The sequence below is a fragment of the Gobius niger genome (genome assembly GCF_951799975.1).
Source record: "Gobius niger genome assembly, chromosome: 1".
NCBI lineage: Eukaryota > Metazoa > Chordata > Actinopteri > Gobiiformes > Gobiidae > Gobius > Gobius niger.
Window position 1 is genome coordinate 48,683,709 of NC_136852.1, and position 20,853 is coordinate 48,704,561.

At 42.3% G+C, this 20,853-nt stretch overlaps 1 protein-coding gene across 1 annotated transcript in view; it reads left to right on the forward strand.

The window, feature by feature from the left end:
• Window positions 1-20,853, forward strand: part of tacr1a (tachykinin receptor 1a) — a 110,096-nt gene that overhangs the window by 79,392 nt on the left and 9,851 nt on the right. Inside the window, exons 3-4 of the mRNA XM_079568319.1 lie at window positions 11,583-11,733; window positions 17,761-17,957. Coding sequence (XP_079424445.1) covers window positions 11,583-11,733; window positions 17,761-17,957 — 348 coding nt within the window. The remainder of the gene's footprint in view (window positions 1-11,582; window positions 11,734-17,760; window positions 17,958-20,853) is intronic.

Genomic DNA, 20,853 nt, shown 5'->3' on the forward strand with positions numbered 1-20,853 from the left:
AAGTTTTCCTTGGGTACAGGAAGGACGACCGGCCACTGACCGGGAGGTGGGGCTGAGGAAACATGTTGAGGCAGACGCAGATCGACGGGGGCGTGGTTAGGGAGGGGTATGTGTGTGCAGTTATTCACAATCCTGAAAGCCAGTGTTATGCAAAATATGAGCGGAGGAGCTCAGTCCTTATCTGGTTTAGCTCCGTGGGTTGGCCTTGAAGAAAAGTGTTGACGGCGAAGGAGAGTTAAGCGGTCCGGCTGTTTCAAACCTCCTCTCTCAGGAGGAAGAGAATTATTTCAGTTATAGTTCATGAATTTATAATTAATTCATTAATTCAGTTCTCCAGAGCAGGTAGCTCCCTTCATAGTTTATCCCTTTTCCTCCCAAAATAGTCGACCTATTGTGCGTCTCCACAGCGAGCTGCCAGGTCGATTGTGGTTGTTGTGATTTGCTTTCCAGTGTAGTTCCATCACTCGGTCACTCCTTGCTCCAAAGTGCATGTTAATTTCAACGTACAGCAGCGGGGTCCAATTGCAAGCAGCTGTCTTTCCAAATTTCTGATAATCCAGGGCAGCGCCTAATCCAATAAGCAGGTACCCTGTTATCAATAGTCCAAATAAGTAAATATCTTTGATGTCTCCGACTGACAGGGCGGCGAGGCAAACAACATCCATCGCAAACCGAGCTGTGAAAATCCAGTCAGGGCAGACGACCTTCTCCATGGCCTCACTTTGTGAAAAAAACATGGCCATTGCTAAATTTAAACTTTTTTTGTTTAAAACACAGTTCCATATGTGTTCATTCATAAATCAATGCCTTCAATGGGAATCTACAATGTAGATGGTCTTGAAATAAAAGCAAAAGTGTTTCCAAACTTATCTTTCCAGATAAGGTATTTTATTCATTTTTTAATAACCCATATAGTTTCAAATTAGTGAATCACGGAATATCACATACACATCCTTAAACCAGTTAATCTCCAGAGAGGCATCCCATCCAAACATGAGGAAAACAGGAAAATCTGCTTCATTTCTATTGCACATTATATAGGGTTTCCAGAGTGTTGACAGTAGGAATAAACTATGATATCAAGTGAAACCAAACCAACAATCAACAAAAACAATAAGCAAGACACAATCAAAATACATTAAAAAAAATTCTATAAAAGACACAGAGGACCACACAGTTAAAAAACACCACATAGAAAAGCCCTACGTTAATTGAACCTGGGATCTTCTTAATGGCACTAAAGTACAAACCGCTCACATTCCGTGCCACAATTATGATCTCCATTTGAATCTAATTTGTCTACTCCTGTGATGCCGTTTTGTCACTTCGATCTATTTTAATGTAGTTTCATACGGTCACATGTTGTGTAGGCGTATCCCAATTAGTGCTAAACAGACGTATTCAGCGTGATGCATTGATTATCATTGTGATTACCATTGATCATCTGACATTTATGGAAAGCAGTCTTGCTTATTGCCTTATGCATTGACCGCATACATCTACTCGTGATTTATTTATTTGATTTATTTGATCAGGCAACAAATATTAAGAACAAATTGGGTGTGCTTAAAGGGACGGGGGAGGAGACACAAACAAACAAAATAGTAACAGTATTTACAGGGAATTAAAACCCTCCATTAGTAACACATTCACATGAGTCATTAAACACATCCTTGAGCCTGTGTTTAAAGGTAGAGGGTGAGATCAATGATTCCAGCTTTAGCTTATTTTGGGCAGGACTCCAGACATTAGCAGCAGCAGTGAAAAGCCATGAGGCCAAAAGAGGAACTTGAAGCTTTATAATATGTGACGATATCGTGTTGTCCCTGAGGAGACTCCGCGCTGCAACAGCTGGTTCAGACAGGTAGGAGTGAGGTGCATAAATTTACAAAACAACAAAAAGATTCCAGTGGAAAAACACTCTTTGAAAACCTATTTTGTATTGCTCCAACATAATCGCTTTTATTGTGGAACATTGAGGCAACCCCCATGAGCTGCCACCTTAACGTGGTGGGGTTGTTTGAGTACCCGCATGATCCGAGGAGCTATGTTGTCCGGGGCTTTATGCCCCTGGTAGGGTCTCCCATGGCAAACAGGTCCGAGGTCGGATGGGACGGATGGAGCGTGAGATCGATAGACGGATCGGTGTGGCGTCAGCAGTGATGCGGTCGCTGTATCGGTCTGTCGTGGTGAAGAGGGAGCTGAGTCGGGGGCAAAGCTCTCGATTTACCAATCGATCTACGTTCCCACCCTCACCTATGGTCATGAGATTTGGGTAATGACCGAAAGGACAAGATCGCGAATACAAGCGGCCGAAATGAGTTTCCTTCGCAGGGTGGCTGGGCGCACCCTCCGAGATCGGGTGAGGAGGTCAGTTACCCGGGAGGAGCTCGGAGTAGAGTCGCTGCTCCTTCACGTCGAAAGGAGCCAGCTGAGGTGGCTCGGGCATCTGTTCCGGATGCCTCCTGGTCGCCTCCTGCGGGAGGTGTTCCAGGCATGTCCTAGTGGGACAAGGCCTCGTGGAAGACCCAGGACACGGTGGTGGGACTATGTCTCCGAGCTGGCCTGGTGTCGCCTCGGGGTCCCCCCAGAACAGCTGGAGGAGGTGTGTGTGGGCATCTCTGCTGAGACTGCTGCCCCCGCGACCCGGCCCTGGATGAAGCGGAAGAAAATGGATGGATGGATGGATAGACATTGAGGCAGAAACATATTTTCACTACTGTGAAGTAACATGGTGGTCATTGCTACGAACATAGTGGCTTTCTTTAATGGAAGCTTAGGACATTGTCTTGACAGTTAAGTGGTATAATTTAAATAATTATGGTCTACGGTTATGCTGTAAGAGGTTGAAGCTTAATTAATTCTCTCATTTTGTTCCGTCCTTTCAAAGCGTAGTCACTGTCACTGCATTTATGCATTATCAAAAGTTACCACCAGAAGGCAGAGAGCTGGGACCAAAACAATATGGAGCTATCTGCATGTGTTTTTTGCACCACACTTACTGATGTGTTGTCAAAGACGTTAGGTAGCGCAGTGGTGGTTTGTTAGCAAATGGTTCAAATCAGTTTTCAGAAGTTTAGCCATTAGCTCATGCACTGTTCCGTTTCTATAACTCTGGATAATCAAAGCGCACGGACAGAATCACACAGGAGACAGACCGAAAGCATAGATGGGCCTTTCATTGTGCCCAAAGGAAAATTTGTCTTCTCCATTGGCACCCATCCTTGAATGCCGGTGATGAAGTCTATTGTAGCCTAGCCTATTGTGCATGTTTTTGATTTGAAGGAGAAACTGGAGCACCTGGAGGGAACATGGGGAGAACAAGCAAACGCAGTAGGCCCCACTGCCCCACTTGGTTCGGGAATCAAAACTCAAAGCCGTTGTGCTTTGAGACAAGAGTGCAAACCGATTCAGCGACTCTCAGTGCTGTCTGTGCTGAAACTTAGAGCACGGCGACAACCTCGACAATAGAGCTAATTAAAAACTCATCTTTAGGTGAGATAACAACTTTATTTATTTATTTCCATAAAAACAATGCCTCATTACATTGGATGGATACAACATGCTGTAAAAAGCTTTGACAAAGCAGGAATATTTTTGATAGAAAATTGCATGGAAAATGACAACATAGAACCAAAATGGAATTGATTTGATATTGTCTGTATTCGATGTCGTATTAAAAATTCTTAATTTTTAGGGGCTCAAGGCAAAGCAGCACAGTATAGAGGGACGCAGCCACGCAGGTGTGAAGACTCAACCTTTAGTCCTTTAGTGGTAATGATTTTTACAGCAGAGGGACTGAAGGAATGCAGTCTGTGCCTTAGAAAGCTGGGCTTTGTCCAAATAAGGTTGAACATCTCCGTATGGTTTAACTCAAGAGCCTTTTCTCCACTTGTATGGACATTCATGTTTGGGCATTAATCACTCTGGAGTCACAAAATGTCAGTAAATGTGTCTCCGTTTTCCAGAATTCACATTAACTCCTCTTCACATAAATCAAAATGAAAAGCCACCTGATGCAAGCATAAGCAAAGTACGGTGTGGTTTGCTTTAATTTGACACAGAGACATTTGAGACAGTGCAAAACAACACATTGACCAAGACAAAGTCAGGAAAGATGCTTTGTGCCGGGTTAGAGCACAATATGCTCATTTACACCTGTTGTCTTTGTGCTGATTGATAAATAGAAAAGAAAAGCCATACATTTATGGAATTCATGAAATGTGAACTAATTGACCACGTAATATTATTCATAACTAGGTTTCATGTTACATACACTACCGCTCAAAAGTTTGGGGTCACTTAAAATGTTCCTATTTTTTAAAGAAAAGCACAGATTATTTTGAATGAGGATAACATAAATTAATCAGAACTACCACCTAGACATTGTTAATGTTGGGAATGCCTATTCTAGCTGGAAACAGGTGATTTTTCATGGAATACCTACATAGGTGTGCAGAGGTGCGTTTCTAACCATCGCTCTAGGGTTCTAATGGTACATTGTGTTAGCTGATTGTGTTAGAAGGTAACTGATGATTAGAAAACCCTGGGGCAATTATGCTAGCACTGCTGAAAACTGTTGTGCTGATGAGAAAAGCTGTAGAAGTGGATTGGGTGACCCCAAACTTTTGAGCAACAGTGTATGTATCACAACAATCAAGATTAACTCTCAATCATTCTCTTGCACTTATACATTTCTCTCTCATTCTCTCACTTTCAACCCTCCCATTCCCTCCTACATCGTCTCTCTATAACATATACTTTAACATCAACAACCTTCATTCACATCATTCAATGCCACTTTCATCCTTAATGTGTACAGCCTTGTTTGGTCAGTAGCCGTTTCTTTGCCGGAATCTCTTTTAGCAAACTAATCCAAAGATTAGGCAAAGATTAAAATGAATTATGAAATTATCTAAATTTAGGAAATAATATTGATGAATTGAAGGTTCTGATTTTGAAACTACTCGTCACTTATGCCAATGGTTCTCAACCTTTTTGTCACGCAGACCCCTCGGACCTTTCAGTGGTAGTCAGAGTATCCCGTACCTCAGTTTATTTAGAAGGCAATCGCTCAAAGGCGCTTTTTCTAAGTAAAAAGACAATGTTGCATTCAAAATAAACCCAGAATTCTCCAAAAACTACTAATTTTACAGCAAAATATAGCTTTCTGTATCAAAATAATGTTAATTTCCCCCCATTTTTTCAATCTGAAATAGTTCCAAGTAAAAACACAGTTGGTTTCTACTCAAGTAACACCTATGGACAAAATAACTCGCTGAACATTACCACTCTATCTATGCAGGCGTACAGTAAGGATCCCACGGACATAAAGATAGCGGACTGATCATATCTAAATAGGTTATGGTTCATGGAAAGCCGAAGCGTTTCTGATTTCCTGCTGTTTTGAAACTCCCTCAGGAGCTGATGTGACTTGAGTGCTCACAAAGGGATTATCCACAAGAGTCTCCTAAGCGGTTTTCTCCTATGGGCTCGCCTGCGCTCGGAGCGGACTTGCGCTGCTGCGGTTTGCTCTGAATCGATTACTCACGCCTCCTCGGTGAAACTAAGGCTTGAGCATGCTCCCCGTTCCTCTGCGCATCTTAGTAGCGCTTCATTATAGCGCCATCCTGCACTTAGAGATTAATTAGGCAGATTAGACGTTGCCTATTTAAGCGTAAAGATAATAAACGGAGCAGCATATGGAGTCTTTCTCGTCATACATGCAGCAGTCTGTTCATTCTTGATTTAAGTTAGAAGTTCATTCCACACAGTCACAGCTTAGTCACGGTTTAGCTCTGATGAAGTTAAGGATTTGTCCTGGTTCAAAATTGCTTTAGTTCTGGATTCGTTTTAATCTCACATGGACCGAGCCTGGAGGTCATGTGATGATAAAGTTTTGGACATTTTATTGCTTAAAGATCCTGTACCAGATATTGTTTTTGCTAATATTGAAAGACGGAGCACACACATTTCAAATTCTTCATTGTAGTCCAAACTCATTCCCAACTTCCTGAGGCATTTCGAACAATTTTCCACAGGGATGAGCTTATAAGCACGTTACACAACTTTCGAGCTGCAGTGCTGAGCTTTATTTAACCAGGAACCTTTTTTCAAGGGAGTCCTTGCACTAAAGCGGACCCTATTATAAAAGTTTCTAGCGGTAGGGGAAACCGGAGCACTTGGACATGCGAAGAACAAACTCCAAACAACAGCGACTAACCTTCATGATCAATACAAAGTTTGTATAATTAGATGCACAGCGCACAAAGGTTTTCTCTGCATTTACAAAATAATGAAGTGTAAAACAAATCTTCACATATGCACGAAACTTTACGAATATCATTTTTGCGTCATTTGTGACATTCGGAACATTAATTAATGCTTCTTGCTGGGGTTTGATAGCATTCGTAGTGTAGAAATCAATGTTTTCTTTCATGCTTGCGCTCAAAGTGGATAGAAACCCACGCTGTGCCGTTTCATACCAGCAGCAAGCAAAAGAAGTTGTTCCTCCTGCGGTCGTTGCTCCTGATGTTTGGGAGAATGAGTCGGAGCCAGAAGGGCCAGATGAGTCAGGGGAGAGCACAGCGGAGCCAGACGTCTCTTTGCACACGTTGCACACAGAAAATGGCCCTTATTGTGAAGAGTTGGTATTTCTTTTGTTTCCAGGTGAAAGTTCATATGTTAAGAGACCAAACTGGCCCAAAAAGTGCCTTAAAGTACTGCATGAGGGCACTTGAGGCTAAACATTTGACTGAATTTGAGAGCTGACAAGATCAGAGTGGGTGTGACAACAACAAAAAAATATTATGATGAACAAATAACACGGACGACAAACAACAACAACTGATTTAGTGCGATATTGGTATTTAAAAGCAACATCGTCTCTGGACTTGAAACAAATCTTGCACATATGAGGCATCAGGATGCTTCAGAAAGAGGCCCATCCTGGTTAGTTAAACAACTTTATCTCTGCACAAAGCTGCAGTGTAGTCAGTTACAGCTGGAAATGTGGTGGCCTAAATATGGGTAAGCATGAAGGGGAAAGAATAGAGGGGGGAAAAGGTATATGATCTAGACTATGCAGATAAAAGGGCCGAATATATAAAGAAAATGGCAAATAGTTAATGCTACTGACAATGAGCATTTTTCTAAAGATTTACACAGAAAAGGAATTAGCTTTGCAGGGAAATCAAACAAAGACTTAATTAAAACATATAAGATAAAAGTCAGTGCCATTGTTCATTTAAGCTTCTTTTTTATCACATTAATTTGCTGTAAATCTGTACAATTTCTCTCTCTGCCATTGTCCAACTGCCAGAAGGATTTGCATAATTAAAGGTCTTGGAACATGCTGAAGGATTTCTTCAATACACCATGAAATGGCTTTCCCATCTGTGTGTATGTCATCTGATAAATAGTGTATTTTTAGGTACCATTAAGCAGGTCTCCTGTAATTTTTTGGTTTTTTTGAGTTGTTTTTGAGCCGTGAATTTGACTTGTATTTGTTGATGGATTTTTTTTTTTTTTTTGAGTTCATTTATTTATTTTGTTGAAATCGATTTGCAAGCCTCTTGGAAATTAAATAATTGTCTTTATTGTCTGTGTAGAAATATCATCTTGGCAACAAACTGCAAAATTGTTTAGTTGTGTCATGGCGATGCGTAAACAAGCAGCAACTTCCCTCTCTCTTGGTACAGCTGCCTTTTTTTTGCCTTTTTCTGTGAACTGCATTTGTAGTTTCTGTGTCAAACATTGTTTTACTGGATACTTTGGTACATCTTTGCTGTGTTTTTTATGAGGTTCAATGGATTTCCGTACTAGCCGTGAAGGACCCAACCTTTTAAAAGTAAACAAACAGCTAGCTGACGAGCTAAAGGCATTTGAGAACTACACATTCTTTTCTCGTGGACAAGACCCCGAGATACTTGAACTCCTCCACTTGAAGTAAGGACTCCCCACCGACCTGTAGAGGGGAAGCCACCTTTTTCCGGTGGAGAACCATGGCCTCAGATTTGGAGGTGCTGATCCTCATCCCGGCCGCTACACACTCGGCTGCAAACCGCCCCAGAGCGTGCTGAAGGTCCTGGTTCGTTGGAGCCATCAGAACAACATCATCCGCAAACAGCAGAGATGAGATCCTGAGGCTCCCAAACCGGACACCCTCCAGCCCCTGGCTGGGCCTAGAAACTCTGTCCATAAAAGTACTGAACAGAACCGGTGACAAAGGGCAGCCCTGGCGGAGACCAACACGCACCGGGAACAGGTCTGACTTTTTGCCGGCAATGAGAACCAAGCTCCTGCTGCGGTCATACAGGGAACGGACAGCCCTTAGCAGAGGGCCCCGGACCCCATACTCCCGGAGCACCAGGGACACGGTCGAACGCTTTCTCCAGATCCACAAAACACATGTGGACTGGTTGGGCGAACTCCCACGAACCCTCGAGCACCCGACAGAGGGCATAGAGCTGGTCCAGTGTGCCACGACAAGGACGAAAACCACATTGTTCCTCCTGGATCCAAGGTTCAACTATCGGCCGGATCCTCCTCTCCAGCACCCTGGAGTAGACTTTACCGGGAAGGCTGAGGAGGATGCTCGACGACGCTCGCGTTCGGGCCCCAACCCCACGTCTGGCCCCAGGGTGGGGCCCCGGCTGCGCCATGCCGGGGGCGACGTCACGGTCCTTGCATGTCGTACGTCCATAAGGGTCTTCTGAACTGCTCTTCGTCTGACCCGTCACCTTGGACCTGTTTGCCATGGGAGACCCTACCAGGGGCATAAAGCCCCAGACAACATAGCTCCTCGGATCATTCGGGCACTCAAACAACCCCACCACGTTAAGGTAGCAGTTCACGGGGTTGTTCCCACCCTCACCTATGGTCATGAGATTTGGGTAATGACCGAAAGGACAAGATCGCGAATACAAGCGGCCGAAATGAGTTTCCTTCGCAGGGTGGCTGGGTGCACCCTTCGAGATCGGGTGAGGAGCTCAGTTACCCGGGAGGAGCTCGGAGTAGAGTCGCTGCTCCTTCACGTCGAAAGGAGCCAGCTGAGGTGGCTAGGGCATCTGTTCCGGATGCCTCCTGGTCGCCTCCCGCGGGAGGTATTCCAGGCATGTCCTAGTGGGACAAGGCCTCGTGGAAGACCCAGGACACGGTGGTGGGACTATGTCTCCGAGCTGGCCTGGTGTCGCCTCGGGGTCCCCCCAGAACAGCTGGAGGAGGTGTGTGTGGGCATCTCTGCTGAGACTGCTGCCCCCGCGACCCGGCCCCGGATAAAGCGGAAGAAAATGGATGGATGGATGGATGGATGGACATTTTTTTCTTCTGAAACTCCAACCATGATGTCACCACAACAACGGCAGTTTAAACTAATCAGGTGGGGGTTAAGAGGTTAATAGAGGTGTATTTTTCATTTTATTTCTAGTACAACCATTTATAAACAACCAGACATCGTACACTTGCCTTTAAAAGCTTGTTTTCGGGGGGAGTACAAATTCCGCATAAAACAATAAAAATATGAGTAAAATAAATAAAGTAATCCGACTGACCCTAATCCTAACCTTACAGGGCCTAGATGCAAGTTAGCCATTTTATACTCACTACTGCCACCTCAGGTCATGCGTGTAACTGCACCCTCTATATTAATCTCGTGCATGACGGCAATTCGGACCTGAATTAACACCTTTTTGAGTGACAGTGCAGGATTTTAGAGGTAGTTGTGGTGAATATGTCTGGGCTCATTCTACACATTAGGACATTGTTGAAACATGTAGGGGAAGGAAATACTTAATTGTAACATTTTTAAACTCTGTATAGTCCCTTTAAGGATAGTGGAGTTTACAGAAGGTGTTTTTCAGGCTTTAGTACGAATCTGACCAATCAGGGAGTCGATAGTCCTGTGTATTTCCCGTCCTGACAGTGGAGGAGGCTTGAGAGTGGAGCCTGGGGCGGTAGGGACCTCACAGTGCAGGACCTCTTGGGTCAAGTTGGCTCACAATGTACAATGACAGATAAAGCACTTACTTAGCTACTTGGCTACACACAAGAAAAACGTTTGGGGATTCCTGGTGTATCTTTTGCTGGCACATCTGAGTTAAAGTTAAAACAATATTTGCCCTGAAAATCCATGGTAAGGCAATTTAAGTGCTAAAATATCAAAAATGAGTACGGTGAAGTTGTCTCGACACAGTGGGCCACTATCATAGGACATAGGCGTGTTTTGAGAAATACGCATGAGCGATGGGTAATGGACCTTTTCTACTTAGTTATGCTTTCAGACCCCGCAACAGAAGTGCCCATGCAAATGAAGAAGAACATCTAACACCGAGCTAATCGGATAAAGCAGATAATTAGCAAAATATGGAAACTGTCACTCTGAATCACTGAGTAAACGGTTTGAAGCGATTGGGCAATTAATAGAGCACAGGAACGAGGGTAACATTAAAAATGAGTATATGGTGATTGACTTTCCCAAACGACTTTTTAGTAGCCTTTTACATTTGGACGATTTGCTTTGCTCTCTGACTTTGGAGAACTTTATTATGTGATGCTTGGGGTTAATGACACCGGCCTTGAAAAGTGTAAAAGTGTGTCCACCTGTGTGCTTCATGTGAGCCCATTTACAGCCATATCCAGCCTCACACTGTTTTCTTTGACTCCATCTGTACTAACTAAGTCCATAAAGTAACATAAAGGTTTAACCACAGCTCTGGGAAGTTTATCACAAAGTGAAACTTTACACAAAGTTGTAAGCTTTTGGGCCAGACAATGTGGAGTTTCCATGTTCTCCCTGTGTAGGTGGATTTGGCTTCTCCATCAACCTAAAACATGCACAACATGCTAAGAACTCATGACTGAACAGACCTTTTCTACATTTGTTCATATGGTCGGGACAGTGCATATTCATGAGGACATGTGAGTCTCTGCATATAAACATGACGTATCAGAGCTATGTGTTACTCATAGTGATGCACGATAATGCCAATTTGAACCGATAACCGATAATTCCGTATGTCCCCGATACCGATAATGACACCGATAATTATGTATATATTTTTGCACTTTATTTTGTGACAAGAACTCAATGTAACAGTTCACAGTTCTGCCCAAAATGCATTAACTCTACCAAGCAATATACAAGTGTATAAATATAAATCAAATAATGAGTTTTACTTTGGGTTTGGGTCTCCACCTTTTTCTAAAGCTCTGTTTTTTTTACAGTTCCATCATCTGAGCAGGTCTGTCTCTGTTCATCTGTGTCACATCTTATTTTAAAAAAAGAAGGAAAAAAAAGAATAATATTACTACTACTACTACTTCCTTCATAGTATTTTTCTTTTTGTTGACATCATACTAATGAATTCTTGTTCACAATACTGGAATATAGACTGTATTATAGCCGATACCGGCGGCCGATATTATCGTGCATCCCTAGTTACTCACTGTCATTCACCCTGGCCCTCTCCTAGTTCTGGTGATAGGTCCCTGGGCGCTACATTGCAGTGTCCCCCAACCCCTGACAGGTTGCTGGCTGTAAAACTAAATCACAGACTGACTTTTTTCCTGCTCCGCTGCTGCAGGTACTACGTGTGTGTGGCCATCCTGATCTACTTCCTGCCTCTGCTGGTGATGGGCTGTGCTTATCTGGTGGTGGGGCTTTCGCTCTGGGCCAGTGAGATCCCGGGGGACTCTTCAGACAGATACAAGGAGCAGCTGACCGCCAAACGCAAGGTAAGATCTGAGCTTCACAAGACGTGCACGCTGTCTGTAACTGCAGGGCTGTGGAGAGGTTTCAGAAGCTGGTCAAGAGAGGAAACAGCAAATATATCAATGACACTGTGTAAGCAGAATACCCACATAACAGCTTGTAGATTCTTTTAGATGCTTGACAGGCATTAGGGAAGAATCTTAGGCTACGCTCAGACTGCAGGCAGAAACGACATGCATCGGATATTTTCGTGACGGTCACAGATCCGATCTTTTGGATATGTAGTCCAAATCGAATGCGTTATCTGATCTTTCTGCAATGCGACTTCAGTCTGAATGGCCAGGTCGCATTTGTCCGACCTCCACGTCATCGATGCTCTACAGATGCCATTCATTCTGCGTTAACATCTATTCACCCTCGCATTAACCGAGCGCGTTGTTTACATTTCAACTTTACCCAAAGCTTCTCGACTGGAGAACAGCAGTGTAAGGCCTCAAAGAAAACCGATTGTTACTTTTTTTGTCGCGTTGTGTCATCACTTAAAGGAACAGGGCACTGTTTTTCTATACTGTCATATGTTTTTACCTGGGCTTAGATGAGTTGATACGTCTGGTCTTTGTGCGTGCCTGTGGAAGAGCATGGTAGCTTCCCATTTCCCCCCCGTTTGGAGCCATAAGAATATGTTGGGAGAGGCCAAATGCTAGCAACATCTTTGGTTGTTTTGTGTGACTAAGCGCACACGCAAAGACCAGACAGGTACGCATCAACTTGTCTAAGCTCAGGAAAGAACATATCTCACTATGTAAAAACAGTGGCCTGTTCCTTTAAAGTCCCATCATAGTGAATAGAGCTAAGGTTTCACTGGACCCAGAAGTAGAGCAATGGCATCATCACAAACGCATAAGGGAAACTATAAACAATACGAAAATGGTCAAACACTTTAATTCCTCAGACGTTACATTGTGTATCACTTTTAAAAAAAAAATGTGTGCGCTTTAAAACAATTCAAACGTTATAAATAACGGAAAATATAAATTCACTGTTTTTAGTCTTTTTTAAAAATTTATAGATTGATTATTTCTAAATCAAGCAGCTCCACAAGTGAGGAATTCAGTGATACAGTGACATCTCTGGTGCAAATGCCCCAGTCAGCCACTTCTATTTTTGTCTATGAAAATACAAAAATAAAGAAAATTGTCACTGTCAAGTCATAAAGAAACTGTAACTGCTTCAACCATTGGTATCATTTCCTGTCAATTTCTTTCTCTTTCTTCATTTCCCTCTATATCAAGATCTGTTTAAAGCTGAACAGTGTTTTCATTACAGTTTTGTTACAACCCACTAACCACTTCTCAAAGCACCAAAACTGTATGTGTTTCCATTAAATATTCATATCTGAAGCTCAATGGCAATCCGACAAGCGAAGAAGTTTCATCATCAGATATCAACTTTTTAAATGTTTTGAATTAGAAAATCATAACAAATCGGGCTGAAAACTTTCTGAACCAGAGAAAGTGAACTACTGTACATTATTAAAGTTATGGAAACTTAAATGACAATACGAGCATGTGAGGAAAGACATTTCAGAGACGTCCAATGGAGTGGTAAGCTCTCATCTATCACTCCCTCTGTCTCTCTCACTTCTTTCTCTTCTGACAGGTGTTCTCGCAGTCGCTCTTTATTACTAATAGAAAGATCTGTTCAGTCATGTCCATTATACTTCCCTATCGACTGGCACTTCCTACCGCCACAGATAAGTAAGCTCGAGGTGTGGACTGCAACAAAGGAAAACTAGATCAGACAAAGCCCATTTAACTTTATTTTTAGCTTTCAGTGTATCGCTGTTTTTCTCGATACCTTATTCTTTCCTTGCTTTGCAGAGGTTTCTCTCTCCCGAAAGTGTCCTTTAAGGCCTCTTTAATGTCTTTCTGTCTTTTTTCATGTGGATTGCTGCATGCAGGTGTTTGTGATGACTCTGGAATTGATAGTACTACATTTTTATTATCTACATGAAAATGTATGCAGATAATACATGCACAATTCGCTATTGTTTTTCGTACATTCTGATTCTCTGCACTTTAGGCTCCATCTGGTGGAATTGACAATAAAGCTAACTTGAACTTGAACTTAACCAGGTCTCTTTGATTGAAGAAAGCAGGTGGCATGTTGACATTCTTAAAAATTAAGGGAACATCTATGTGTCCATTTTCTTCCGCTTTATCCGGGCCCGGGTTGCGGGGGCAGCAGTCTGAGCAGAGATGTCCAGACCTCCCTGTTCACGCACACATCCCCCAGCAGTTCTGGGGGGATCCCGTGGCGTTCCAAGGCCAGCTCAGAGACATGGTCCCTCCAGCGTTTCTGGGATTTCCCGGGGTCTTTATTTTAATCTTCACCGTATTGGTGAGTGGATTTTTTAAAGCTGTGCCTGACAGAAGCCCCGCCCCCTGCTCTAATGAGGCGACCTCCGATCAAATACAGCAGTCAAGAATCATACACCTCTGTAGTCTCCGTCCACTAATGACACCTCTGCTTCTTGATGACGGCCCTGCTTTGAACCAGACTTTGCAATCAGACGGCCTAAAGAGTTGAAAAGTAGCTGTGCAGCAGCTGTAAGAATAGGGTCACTTACGAAGTGTAGTGGCACCATCCGTACCATTCATCGTGCCTTTAAACTCTTAAAGAAGTCTATGGAGATTTAAAAAAAATATAATAATAATAATAATAATAATAATACTTAATGAATAAAATACAGCTAAATATTTGTGTGACTAAATGGTTTATACTGAGATTTTGGTGGCACAAAACTATAAGGTCATGCATAAAAAATAGATTAAGATCGAATATGATGAAAAAAAAAGAAAATTAGTGTCCAGGGTGAGAAGGGTCAGCTGTGATCCGACCCACACGCCTCCGGGTCCTCCACTTTGGGGTCTGTGTACATGTGAATGTGTGTGTGAATGTGTGAATATTGCCTTGGTGTAAAAATGCCTAAAGGAGAGATTTTATTTTATCAGATTTTTGAACTCTCACATTGCCCGGCCTCACAGGTTTAACGAGTTGCCCTCCAGATCAATAACAGCTGTCCCACACCGCACACATCTGTAGTGTCCGCTAATGATGCCTCTGTTTGCTTTACATTTACATCTGAAACGCGACGCTTCAAACAGGATGCCGGTCATTTTGTAGATGTATAGATCCTCTTTGTTCTCGCTTGTTCGGCACTGACACACATAGGCTTATTAATAGGAAGAGGCAGAGCGTGCAGACCTTCAATGCATCATGTCATACCATTTATCTTTTATGACACTTGGGGCAACAGAAGCTGCAGTGTTTTTGTTGAATGTAGGTGGGTTTGCAGCACAATCATGCATTGTAATGAGATAGTTTTAGGGCTGACAGAAATGAGGATGGCAGAAGCTGTGCAACATTACTATTTCAATTATTTAGTTCATCTTAATCCAACATTGTAGTTTCCTTCTGCACAAAAGGTGCATTGGTTTAGCTGATTTACATTTCAAGATCCTCTCTGAGTGTTTCAAAATGTGCACCGCGAAAGAAATCTTTAATAATTTAATTTTAATTTTAATTTATGCTTTTTTAAATGCAACTTCATTTTCAGTTTTGCATTTTGGAAATATATAAATACATAAATAAAATGAAAAATCAGCCCTAGCACAGATCAAAGGGCAACCTTTGAAAAATGGTAAATGAACAATTACTATGCAAATTGTACTTCAGAGCCGCAAAGGTAAAAACAAATATTTTTTCAATGAAATTGGATGGTATGTGTCTCAGGGCTCTTTGAATCACTGACAATCTCAGATGCCTGTTAATTGGTTATCAGGTGAGCCCAGTTACCGGAAAACTACTGAAAAAGGACGTTCCACATTATTAAGCACACCGCCATTTTCAAGCAATATGGGAAGAAAAACTATCTCTTTGCCGATGAAAAGTGTGAAATAGTTGAATACCTTGGACTAGGTATGAAAACCTTCAATATTTCATGAAAGATTAAGTGTAATCATCGTTAAGAGAGTTTAAAGGCAAAATATGGACGTTTCTGCCAGACAAATACATCAGATTAATAGAACAGCTGCAAAGCAGCAAACAGGTATTTGAAGCTGCTGGTGCCTCTGGAGTCTCCCTGTATATGGCTGGTTGAGTATACTGCTGCAATATAAGAAAAAAACAACAACAAATGTTTGATAACGGTCTTGCATTTATTTAATCATTGTATTATCACATTAAATTCACATAAATGGCACATGTTAAGATTATATTTAGGCAGAAATCATAAGCAATTTGTTTGGTTCATAAAACATGACTCCAAAGGACCAAAACAAGGCTAAAATAGAACTAAACTAGAAAAACAAACAAAAAAACACATTTTTGCATTTGTTTTCCCTCGTAGTTTCATGGTTTTTGTTTTGTGCTGGCAAAATGTGTCAGTCTCAGTCAGCTCGAGGACCTCAGTCATTTTGCGACGTCTAACTCTTTCCAAGCATGAGCATTCTCTCATCTGATGCTGCAATAACAATGTTTTTTGCAATATATTGTGTATCCTCAAAGGGTAGCATTTGATTCCTGCACCACAGTTTGCCCTAGAATCTCTACCCTCAGCATTCTTCTTTTATTGCTACCTCCAAAATACACAACCTGTACCTCGTCGACAAAAACTAAAACAATCTCAACATCAGCCCTGCCTCCTGCCACCAACTCTGAAAAGTCACCTCTTTGTTGGCCTCTACAGTTTCCGAAGTACCAGAATGGATAATTTCCCATTGCCTCTTAATCACCAGAGCTGTACCAAAGTGGAGCATGAAGTCTGGACGGTGTAAACAGTAAAAGCCTATTTTCTCCTTTCATAAGCTTCCTGCGCACCGCTCTAATGGACTATAATAACACACTGTGCAGCATATAGTGCACAGTGTTCTCTGTCAAAGGTCAAACAGTAAATACTGCATCGCCATGTCCGACACCTACAGTTTTGTAAAAGTAAAGTATTTCATTTTGAGGGTGCTGCTTTTTTGACATGTGGCTCCGAATTTATCATTTGCTAAATCTGATATGTAAAGAATGATGGATGTGTAAAAAAAGGCACAAAGGACTCAGATGCTGATCCACTTTTGCACGTACTGCTTGTTTTGCACATGAGCAAAAGCTTGATAAATGGCTCTCTTATGGCAATACACGTTGCACTGTGGATTGTCATTTGCTTCGCGGCCCTGTTGGTCGGCGACATCAAAGATATTTACTTATTTGGACTCTTGATAAGAGGGTACCTGCTTTTTGGATGGACTGCCCTGGATTATCAGAAATTTGGAAAGGCAGCTGCTTCCAATCAAACCCCTCTGCTGTCCGTTGAAATGAATGAGCACTTTGGAGCAGGGACTGACCGAGTGATGGAATTACACTGGAAAGTTAAGCACAACAACGATGGACTGTTGTTCGACCTGGCAGCTCACTGTGGAGACGGACAATAGGTGTATACTATAATTTGGGAGAAAAAGAGATGAACTGTGAAGGGAACTACCTGCTCCTCCCGAGAGAGGACGTTTGAAGCAGCTGGACCGCTTATCTCTCCTACGCAGTCAACACTTTCCTTTCAAGGCCAAGCTACGGAGCGAAACCATATAAGGACTGCGCTCTCTGGGTCATATTTTGCATAACACTGACTTTCAGGAGAGTGAACAACTGCACACGCCTACCCCTCCCTAACCACGGCGACATGTTTCCTCAGCCCCTCCCCCTGGTCAGTGGCCGGGTCGTCCTTTCTGTCTCCAAGAAAAAGCAGGCTCACGGACTTTCTAACTGTCCACCCACCTTATAGGATTGTACGACACTGCTCCGTTTTATTTCTATGCTACGAGCAGCCAAAAAATAGGTTTAAATCCATTAGGTCCTCTTCCAAAAGCTGTGACCACTGCAAAAATAGCATTATCTCACTTATGATTAGGGGCACGTTTGGTATTGCTGGCATGCTTGTTTATGTATCAAAGGTCACACGTGTTAGTTCTGTCCGAGCTGAACCTCCGCGTCTCCTCTCGTAGGTGGTGAAGATGATGATCGTGGTGGTGTGCACGTTCGCCGTCTGCTGGCTGCCGTACCACGTCTACTTCCTGCTGCACCAGTTCTTCCCCGACATGTTCGAGGAGCGCTTCATTCAGCAGGTCTACCTCTTCATCATGTGGCTGGCCATGAGCTCCACCATGTACAACCCCATCATCTACTGCTGCCTCAACGACAGGTCAGTAACGTTCGATCTGTTCAAATGCTTTGTCCTCTGTATCGAAAGTATTTTACCTTTTAAAACTTCAATAGCTCCACAAACATGATCTGAAATTCATGTGATTCCTAGGCCTTGCAGCTGACAAGGAATTTATCTTTTCTCCCAAATGGTAGTGCGCCTGGCTGAGCTGAAAATTGCACACTGTGAACTGAGTCTCATTTTGAAAACATAACCTGCAAATCTAATTGCAATCATTCATTCAGAAAAGTATTTATGCAAAACCTTCTAACATTTGATTTTCTTTGTAATTAATGAGCTTTATGAGTTTGTTAATAAATAAAACCTGATAAAACTAATAATTTAGAGCAAAGTATTTCGATTATCCACACATCATAACCACATTATCCACTTAACCGGGACTCGGCTGAAAATTACAGTTATTTGCAGATTTCAAAGGGTGCAAAATCACATGGAACAATATAATAATCACCACAATGTCTGTTGTTTTTTTTGTTTGTTTTTTAAAGCTGGAGTCCCATTAGCCGAACACCAGCAGTTTGTTGCAGCTTGACTTTTCATTATGCACAATAGGAGACATCTTCATGGGTCTGACTCCAGCACAACCTTAAAGTTTTAAACACATACATTCATGCAATTCTCATAATGCCCAAACATCCATGTCATTGGGCCTCATTCACGACATGTCCTTAGGAAGGTTTTTGGCATTTACAAATCGTTTCTTTTTTGTTCATGGAGAACGCAGTAGATCACCAAACATACAACCTTTAAGTTGGACGTGCGTTACACTGAGGCTGCTCGGCTGTCGCTTCATTCGTACAACCAACACTCCCTCCCTCCCTCCCTCCCATGGACAATAACCACATCCACCAGAACAATAGCTCTGAACTGGACTTTGCATTGTTGCACTATTTCACTACCTCCATGTATCTGACAGTATGTCCTTGCCCTGCACTTTACAATGATTTGCCCGACGCTGCTATAACTGTATTGAAATGTTACACTGATGCCAAGATGAGCTAAATGTTTACACTGCGCTGGGGGCATTTGGGGGTTTATGTGACACTTTACATCAAACTATGACACGGTTGATGCTCTAAACATAATTTTGTTGTTCTCTGTGACAATGACAATAAATCTCTTGAACCTTGAATGAAAGTTGTAAGCTGCAAAAAACGTGGGTTCCATGCAGACTTTGTATAAAGGTTGCAAGAACTACACACAATCTGTACGTTGTGAGTACCAAGTCCGTGCATTTGTCACAGAGATCTACCAACCTCTCCTCGTCCGCTACACTGAAAGAATACGACACACTCCTAGTCTGCTGGCCACTGGCGTAGTCTTAATTCTCTTCAGGTACATTCTGTCTTTCCTCCTCACTGCTCCTTGCCCTTTCTCTCTCCTCCCTCTCTGACACCTGTTCTCTCCTCGCCTTCCCTCTTCCCCTTGGCATATTGCAAAAACTTTGTACAAATGGCCACAGGCACCTCTGAAGCTTTATATGTCTGAGTTTTCGAACGGGCAAGTCAGTTTTGTAGACAGACATTTTGTAGAAAGACATACGCTGGCCATACAGACGACGCACAAAGATGTACAACGTGCGTAAGTTTGTCTTGCAAACTGAAAAAACGTAAGCACCCGTAGAGTTTGTTTGACATGACGCAGAACCTCTGCGTTTTTTGCACGTAGACCGGCCTTATCGGAGCCCGTACGACCGGTTGTGACCTAGGCTTAAGAACAAACCCTGAGAACAGTCAGGAGGACAGACAGTAATAGGCTGATTAATTCCAGAACACTACTGTTTACTATTTAATCAGTTTGTAATGAGAGCAAATTCGGCTGGTGACCAAAGGTTTAGATGGATCCTTAGTTCATTTTCTTTCGGTTTTCTTGGTTATTAGTTTTGCGTCATTCGTATCCTCTGGCTGCCTGTTGCGCTGGCACTTTTTTGCTAATTGGCTCTCACACGCACACACTTCCAAGTAGGGATTCACCAAACTCAGAACACAGGTGCGATGTACTGTAACAACAGAGATTATAAGTCCTCTTCACTATAATCACTATAATTTACTGTGACAGAATCACTTGAGGAGGATTTATGACCATCTTCCATGTTATAGATTTTTTTGTATTTGAAAGTGGCATTTCAAAGCTTGTCAATAAGATTCTTTTTTGGGTGAAAAAAACTGTACCATATAACTTTCAAGTGGAAAGAAACCAATCCTACCTAAAACTTAAATCCACCTGTACAAACTGACTTTTCCTTCATTCTAAATTCTGTTGCATTTCTTTGCTTTATTTATGTAAAGCGTCTTTGAGCGGCCAAAAGCTTGTTTGAGATGTTATTATTACTTGTATTATATCAGGGGTCTCAAACTCATTTGGACTGGGGGCCAAAAATGCGAACCCAGTGTTGGTCGGGGGCCGTAACAGACAAAGCCATTTATATTAAGTCAGTTATGATTTAGCAACATTTTATTGTTTGCTATAATATAACTTATAATAGACTGTACATTACCTATCTGCACATTTTCAAGCTTCTAGAGGTTTCCAATCAGCCAAACATTTGCTGAGCTTCTAAATTTGAAAATACAGACTGAGACAATTAGTGTTTTTGTTATATTTTGGTTCAGGGCATCAGTGATCTTTCAGGAGTCAGGTCCAGTTTCTGTCTGTGAGCCTGTTAAAGAAATGCAAAATGTACAACGAATGTCATTTTAATTTAGTAGAAAAGCCCAACCAGGGACTGGAGCTGATAATGAACATCAGCTTCAAACTTGTTTTGTACTGTGTTCATTTTCAATGACCCTGTCATATAATAAATACATCAATGAATGTGTCGACTTGGACACTCTCCAAATGCCATTTTCCAGACTCTGGTGTGTCTGAGATCAGC